This window comes from Pimephales promelas, chromosome 3 (genome assembly GCF_988280905.1).
Source record: "Pimephales promelas chromosome 3, fPimPro1.hap1.1, whole genome shotgun sequence".
NCBI lineage: Eukaryota > Metazoa > Chordata > Actinopteri > Cypriniformes > Leuciscidae > Pimephales > Pimephales promelas.
This window is the reverse complement of record NC_142771.1, coordinates 8,041,905-8,050,394: the sequence shown is the minus strand read 5'-3', so window position 1 is coordinate 8,050,394 and position 8,490 is coordinate 8,041,905. Positions and strand designations below refer to the sequence as shown.

Sequence of the window (8,490 nt, the reverse complement as noted above, 5' to 3'; positions counted from 1 at the left end):
GTCTGTAATGATGAGACACGTTATGCATGAAAGGCTCAAAAAAGTGAGGGTTTACAATCTTTTCAGTCATGCATGCTGGGAATTCTGACCTTTAAAGTTGGCATGAACTGTCACAAGTGAATAAGATCAACTCGTGTAGTAAATTACAAAAGGATGCACGCGTGGGCGAGTCTCATGAAACCGGTCAAGGACATCTTCAGCTAACCTCAAATTCAAATGATAAAAATATTTAGCTTAAAAAAGATTCAGAGGCCTACTGTAATTTTATTTAAATTTTCATAATATTTGTCTTTGATGTAGGTAATGAAATTAATGTATGTTGATTACATTACTTAACTACTGTAAAAACAAAAATTTAATTAAAAATATATGTTTATTATATGTATTATAAACAAATATTATCATGATGTATGGTACAAAATTATGTATAAATGTGCTTAAAATCATGTAAAAAATAAACATATTAATAATGGGCTAAAATGTGCTTCATTTTCTTAATGCAAAATATCCTTTCTTTTAATTTATTGGTGAAATGTATGTTCTTTAATAATAGTATTTAATAATTAATAATAATAGTAGCCTAACTTTAGTAATAATTACCCAAGTAAAACCGAAACAACTACATTTTACAAGTTGATCGAGTGAAGCTGGAATTAGTTTTCGTGTGAATTCGAGTAATTAGTTCCGAGAAAGATTTATTTGCATACATGCACTCGTCTCTCACAAAAGCATGCAAATTAGCTTGCATCATAACAGAGGCATTACGGCATGAAATGTGGCATATTCTGCTTTAGATTAAACAAACAAAAAACAAACACACATGATTAAAGGCACACAATATAATTTCTCGCCACTAGAGGTTGTTATAAGGCGTATATGGGGTAACACAGCACTGATCTATCATATTAGACACATCGGAGTGTGTTGAAAGTTGTTATAATGCTACTTTGTGCATTCGCTTGGTGACTACTATATGAGACAGTGAGCTAGATCCATTTTAGGCATGGTACACATGGTACTCGCGGGAAAAAAAACCAAGATTTAAGCAAAAAGACTAAGGGGCGGTTTCCCGGACAGGGTTTAAATGAAGCCTGGAGTAGGCCTTAATCTAGAATGGCTACAAAAAAATGGCTTTTTGTAACACAGATTAAGTACAGATTAGTTACACTTGGACTATGGAGTCCTGAACTAAAATAAATCAGATTAAATTAAAACCAACTGTGCTAATCTGAATTAGCATGACAGAGGTTGCCTATAAAACACGGAATGAACCAAGAAAAGCTTAAAATTGCATGGAACTGAGAAGCAAATCCAAGGAAAACAATGGCATCAGAAAAAGACTGCAATCAAAAAACATAAACTAACAAGAGAAAATTATTTTTATGAAAGCTAAATAATCTGCACACACCAGCTATGAAATAAAAGAGAAGAAATGTCGGAAATTTGTTTGTGTATATATATATATATATAACAAAATACATATACATGTAAAATCAACAATGTACAACTAGAATCAATGATGTTCTTTAACAATGAATGGTTTTCATTTAAAATGAATTATTCAAACAACTCATATGCTATAATTAATGCTTCTTGTTTATTCCTGTGATTTACATAACAAACTTACTAAAACATTACTTTACACATGTGGGGTTCGGTGTTGACAGTCTAGAAGCAATACTTTCAGCTAGAGTATACCTAGGGGTTGCTTTATTAATTGTACGACTTGACTTTTTGTAGCAGGTCCTCGATCCAAGGCTTCACCAAAACGGTAACCCCCAAAAATACTAACATAACATAAACGTTTAAATAACAACATAATAATAGAACATTAAACATTCTCTCTGTTTTCTCATCTTAATAAAATAATTGCATAAAATATCACTTTATTTCAAAATTTACATTTCAGCCCTGTGCAAAGCATGATGGGAAGTGAATGTCATGTATAGGTTACTAGATTGAAACATATTTCAAGTCAAAGTGAAGTGACCATTTCAAGTTAGTTTAACATGAACTAATCACATTTTAACAAGAAACCCGATACAATTAAAACATAATTAAATGATATATTAATATATGTACTGAATGTGTGTGTATGTGTGTATCCAAGTAATGCAGGTGTCTTCTTTGAAACACAAAGTTAATCTGAAGTTAAACCTGCCTCCTGGTAGGTTTAATTTACGACTCAATTTAGTCCTGGAGTAGGCTAACTGTAGTCTTCCTCCAGGAAATCGGCTTATTAAACTCTGGACTAAACTAAATCTAGGACTATTTAAAGCCATGACATTTCTGTTAATCAGGTTTAAAGGGCCGTTTTATTCTAGGACTAGGCTTAATCTCTGTCCGGGAAACCGCCCCTAACTGTGTTAGTCAATAATTAATTTTCTGTCGGTGAATGTATCCAAACAGTGGCTCACATGTCTAATAAAACACATATGTTTAAGCACCTTTGGTTCTTTCCATGGTTTCTACAAAATAAAACCAGAAATCAAGGGTAACGCGGGTATGACGTCACTGATAGGCGACGCATGGACATGGTCCGTGTCCTAAATAAAACTGCTAATTTCTCTGGATTTAAACATTCTTAGAAACATTTGGGATAATGTAAGTACAAGTAGGCCTACTTATGAAGGAGAAGAGAGTAACGCTGAGATGACTCACCCACCACTAGAGGACGCCATTGATAAACATCCATCATATCTCAGTCCAGTCTCTGGAAAGAAGTCTCTTTCCAGTCGGCCTGTGCAACAATCAACAGTCACTGATCATACTATAATAAATTATAGTATGTTCGTTCACCCTAACATACATGGCATATAGGACAGTCTCAACGGCTTCACTACTAGTGACTGTCGTGATCTGTGAAGGCAAAGACAGCAGAATATTAGAGCCTCCATTTAAAAAAAAAAAAATCAACAAAATAAAGAAAAATATTTGCAATAAATGTGCTGCTTATAATTAATGTATTTTATCTGAATTTTTCAGGATTTTTTCCCTCATGTTGTCATTATGGTTAACTCGACCATGATGTTAAACCAACCCGTTTAAAAACAAAGAAAACCCCACACAGATCCCAGGGAGAAAAGAGAGAAGGGGTGTGTGAGGAGGTGTGGGTGTGTTTTCCTGATCCGGCCTACAGGATTAAACGGGGGAGAGGAGGCCGACAGATCCTCTCACACACACACACACACACACACACACACACTCAGACAGACAGCTGAAGATCTGTTAGTGGAGATGGGCCTGCGCTGGCTGTGGAGGCATCGGGTGAGCGCTTTACTGGCGGCGCTGCTGGTCTTCCTGCTCCTGACGCTTCTGGCCACACACTCCCTGCAGAACAACAGGTAACACACTCAAACACTGCAAAACTGGCAGATCACGCCAACTACAGTTATCCGAAGGTGTTACATATCGCGCATAAGGAATCAAAGCCATGAACCCTTGCGTTGCGTTAGAGCTATTTATCTCTGTGGGGTTAACTAAAACTAAAAAGACTAAAACTTTTAAGCACTGGTTCTCTGGATGAAGGTTCAAATGAACCTGCTAGCAAGTCTTCTGGTGGACCACACTCTGTTTAACTGGTGTTGTCTGAACATCACAGCAGAGACCGCATGAAACACTGCTCATGGGGTTTGGGTTCATTGCTAAAGCTGTTTTGCGAATTGGGTTTGTGTACTAGGAAGCCACACTTGAAAATAAGTAAGTTGGACTCAAACATGGTTAGCAATCCGGCCTGGTCTTGTGGTAGTTGCTTGCGTTGCGTACTTCGTAAGTTCGTACTTTCAAGTATTTACATTGTACATTACATTTACAAGTATTTACACTGTAACAAAAAAATTTTTGTTCGCTCAACTTAACTTTTTGAGTTATTTTTCTGTACTGACTCAGTTAAGTTCTATTTGCTTAAAATATTAAGCATGTTCAACTTGACAAATGTAAAGTTTAGTTGGCAGGTGAACTTTCTTTTTTAAAGTTTTTGATAAGTACACTGTAAAAAAAATATTTTCAAGATTTGTTATCACAACATTTTTTCTTTTGTCAAATCAACTTAATTTATTTAGTTGAGATAACTTATTATTTTGAGTTTCTGATGATTAAATCAATCTACTTCATTGTATTAACTCACTTTTTACAGTACAATCAACTTAAAATTTTAAGGCAACCAAGTTACTTAATTTTTTAAGTTAAACCAACAATGTTTTTTTTACAGTGTATATGTTCACTCAACTTTCTGAGTTACTAATTTCATTACTTTGAATATTATGTATTTTCAATTTGACAAGTTAAGTTGGAACAACTTAATGAAAGTAAGGTGAACTTACTTTTTTAAAGAGATAAATTTCTGTCATCAATTACCCTCCCTCAAGTTGCTCCGAACCCGTGTAAACATCCTATGGTCTGCTGAACACAAAAAAATTATATTTTAAATGATGATGAATTAATGATATTTTGAAGAATGTCGGTAACCAAACAGTTGATGGACCCCATTGACTTTCATTGTATTTTTTTTCCTGTGAATGTCAACGGGGTCCATGCAGTTTGGTTACCGTACTTTCTGTGCTCAGCAGAAGAAATAAATCCATACTGGTTTGGAGCAACTTGAGTTGAGGGTGAGTTAACGATGACAATATTTTCAAGTGTACAAAACCTTTAAGCAGACATGGTCAATTGACCAATATATTAATGCTGATAAACAATGGATTATTTCCTTCAGCTGAGACACCTCAGATGCGCAGTGTTTAAATTGCTTGAAATATGATTGGAATCCCTTCAAAAAAGGAAAATACAGAGCAACGTGCAGTATAGATAAAACTAATTAAAAAAAATTAATCTTTATGTCAATGCAGAAATATTAATTTGCAAGTACTAAAATAGCACTGGCTCAGATCCCACATCTAACCTGAAGGTTCTCCCATACAGAGCTCACGAACTGAGACCTACATCAGACAGAAGGAGCCAGAGAAAAGCTGCTGAGAAACACACTCCTCCAATTCCACATCAACCGGCCAAACACACACCGACCGCCAGAGCCGAGCGCCGCAGGAGAGCTCAGCCGCCCGTGGTCTTCCTGAAAACACACCGGACCGGCAGCAGCACCGTGCAGAACATACTGTTTCGACTCGGGGAACAAGAGAGCGCCACTTTTGCCTTTCCGCACCGCACCTACCAGTTTAACTATCCAGACAGGTACAAGCGCAATACATGAGGCACATAATACTTCCCAAACAATGTTTCAGGTCTGTTCAACCACATGCATTAAAGTACTTCCTATTAATCACATTTTGCACTTTTAAGAGACTCCAAAACACATCAACTTACTGAAAAACGTACAAATATGTTATTAGCATATTTTGTTTGAGTCCACGGTTACTTTTGAATTGCTGTCAAAATTGACGGCCATGCTAATCATTCTAAGGTGCCAAAAGACGATTTAAAATCCATAAACACCTCCAAAACAAATGAATATGAAAATTAAATACGGTTATGTGTTGCTTTCAAATTGGTTTATTTGCTAGCACAGTTCACCCTAGTTTTGAATGGGAAAAACATTTGGCAGCTTATGGATGAAAGGGAGCATGCTAATCAATCTAGGGTAGCAAAAATGACAATTTAAGAAAACTACAAGTCCATTTCACAATTTTAAGAACCTCCAAAAACTTCTAAAATATAATGAACAATTTATCCATTACTTGCAAAGTATTTGTTAGCATCCACGACTACTTTTGAATGACTGCCAAGAGAAAAATATGCATTTGTTACATGTAGCCCCGCCCCTTTTCAGCGTTGCGCGCGTTCCGGTCTGTATTTCCACAGCGATCTTGCATAGATTTGAATGAACTGCTCGTAAAAAAATTCCCGTTCGACTTTTGTTAAGACATCTGCTTTACAATGCTTACAGTATGATAAACATTACAATGCTCATGATAACTTTTGTTAACTCTACAATAAGTAAATCCACTTAGCTAATTACTCCTCGACAGCGATGCCATAGAAATATACAGAACCGGAAGTTCAAAGACAATATTCTAAAGATGACGGCGCCCACGTTTCTCTGGTACATAAGGTCTATAGTCAATCTTGGGAAGTCCATAAAAACCTCCAAAACACATCTACTATAAAAAGATGAACTACTTACAGTATGGTTGATATGTTTCTTGGATTGCTAGCATTCACCGCTATACTTTTCCATGGAGAAAGATCAAATTCGACAGCAAGTTAGTGACAGCTTTGTGCTAACTGGAGAATGCTAAATATGCTAATCAATAAAGGGTGCCAATTGACAAATGTGATAAAAATGCAAGCCCACAAAAGCCTTTCAGAAATTTGTACTGTAATATAACGATATACTTATGATTTACTCTGAAAGATGAACGTTTACAAATGTACGATTTAGAAAGATGAACGTGATGGCAAACTAGCCAGGTCACGCTAATCAATCTAAGATCCCAAAATATCATTTAAGATTGAACCCATTTCAGAATTTAAAGAGCCTCCAAAAATTTCCTTAAAAAACATGCCTTGAAAGTGTATAACTCGCTCACTGAATATAAACATTTCTCTAGAGTAGATGGATCAAGCAAGTCAGTCTTTAACAATGTATTCTTGACCTCCCCTTTCAACCCATTAAAGGTGGTTCAAAGGTTAATGAGCTTTAAACCAAACAAGCTCTTGACTCTATCTCTCTCTGTCTCTCGGTTTCAGATTTAAAGCGGTGTTTGTGGATGAGCTGCCCGAGGGTTCGTCTCAGTTTGATATGCTGTGCAGCCACATGCGTTTGGACCTGACACAGGTGAGGAAGGTGATGCCCCAGAACACAGTCTTCATCACGCTGTTACGAGACCCGATCGAGACCTTCGAGTCGGTCTTCAGGTACCACACCTCCAGTGTCCCGGCATTCCTCAGCGCACACCGAGCCGCCGCCAGTGAAGGCAAACCCGCTCTCAAGGCGTTCCTGGACTCTCCGGAGACCTTCTGGGACCCAAAGGAACCTGGGAACGGACTAGCCAAGAACCCCATGAGCTTCGACATGGGGCTCAACAACCAAAAGTGGAACGGCTCCTGGCCGGAGGACCTTGCGCAACTAGAGGAGGCGTTCCACCTGGTGATGATCGCTGAGCATTTCGACGAATCCTTGGTTCTGTTAGGAGCTCTTCTGGGATTGGAGCACGAGGACTTGGCTTACCTTCGGCTCAATGCTCGTGCCAAGAACTACGTGACCGAGCTTGATGAGAACATGCGGGCGAAAGTGCGATCGTGGAACGTCCTGGACACGCTTCTCTACGACTACTTCTTGCAGGTGTTCTGGGAGAAGGCGGGTCAGTTCGGGTTGGACAGGTTGAAAGCCGAGGCGGAGAAACTCAGGGAATCTACGGAGAGGATTCGGCGGAGATGCGTCGCCAGGGAGTCGGTTCCCCCGGCGGAGCTCGAGGATCTGTTGCGCCCGCGGCAGACGGAGTCGGTCACCATCGTGGGGTTCGAGGTGCGGGGGAACCTCTCGCTGCAGGATCAGGGGTTCTGCGTGCGGATGATGCTGCCTGAGCTTCAGTATCACTCGCACTTGTACTTCAAGCAGTACGGGAGAGATATGAGAGCCGCTCCGGCCGACTGAACCCTCAAATGGTCTTATTTTGGGTGCTTCAGAAGTGGACCAAGTCTAGTGGAGCTGAACCGAGATGAACCATCTGAATACTATTCCTGGATAAAACATCTACATCAAGGACTTGCACAAGTTCAACTGATGGATGCACAAGGATAAAAGACTCTTGGCATTAGAGATGCACTGATTTATAAAAAATGTTGGCCGATATGATAACCGATATATTACCGATAACCGATATATTCATATCCAGGTATGTTTGTTTAGTTTGCGCCAACCCTGAATTTTTTTTAGGTAATATGAAAGTGGTTTGGCTAAAAGCAGAGTTCACCGCCATAGTCAACAGAGAAAGTTGATCATCAGTGTAATGGTACCAACAACGCCTGGTTGGATTGGTCAACTCGAAACTAACCCTGTAACTTTGAGTTTGTTCAACTATCCTCATGGTACGGGCCCCAGGTCTGGTGGAGGTGAACCAAGATGGAAAGATTGCACCATCTGAACACCAGTCTTGGAAAAACATCTACATTAAGGACTTGCACAAGTTTAACTGATGGATGCACTGGGATAAAATACTCTTGGCATTAGAGGTGCATTGATTTATAAAAAACGTTGACCGATAACCGATATATTACCGATATATATTCATATCCAGGTATTTTTGTTTAGTTTGCGCCAACCCTGGATTTTTTTTTAGGTAACATGAAAGAGGTTTGGCTTTAAGCAGAGTTCACCACCATAGTCAACAGAGAAAGTTGATCATCGGTGTCATGGTACCAACAACGCCTGGTTGGATTGGTCAACTCGAAACTAACCCATGTAACCCTGAGTTTGTTCAACTATCCTCATGGTACGGGCCCCAGGTCTGGTGGAGGTGAACCAAGATGGAAACA

The 8,490-nt window shown here is 38.8% G+C and overlaps 1 protein-coding gene across 1 annotated transcript; it reads left to right on the top strand.

Moving 5' to 3' along the window:
* The first annotated feature begins 3,236 nt into the window (after positions 1-3,236).
* LOC120476266 (galactose-3-O-sulfotransferase 2) lies at positions 3,237-8,181 on the top strand. Its single transcript, XM_039667258.2, has 3 exons — positions 3,237-3,344; positions 4,921-5,187; positions 6,703-8,181. The coding sequence occupies exons 1-3, from the start codon at positions 3,238-3,240 to the stop codon at positions 7,607-7,609; spliced, it is 1,281 nt and encodes a 426-aa protein (XP_039523192.2). The 5' UTR covers position 3,237; the 3' UTR covers positions 7,610-8,181.
* The last annotated feature ends 309 nt before the right edge of the window (positions 8,182-8,490 follow it).

Bases quoted from the DNA above. Each gene is read 5' to 3' on its own strand.
- LOC120476266 (XM_039667258.2), top strand. From the start codon at position 3,238: ATGGGCCTGCGCTGGCTGTGGAGGCATCGGGTGAGCGCTTTACTGGCG. The intron at 3,345-4,920 runs GTAACACACTCA...TCTCCCATACAG, and splicing joins CACTCCCTGCAGAACAACAG to AGCTCACGAACTGAGACCTA. The intron at 5,188-6,702 runs GTACAAGCGCAA...TCTCGGTTTCAG, and splicing joins CAGTTTAACTATCCAGACAG to ATTTAAAGCGGTGTTTGTGG.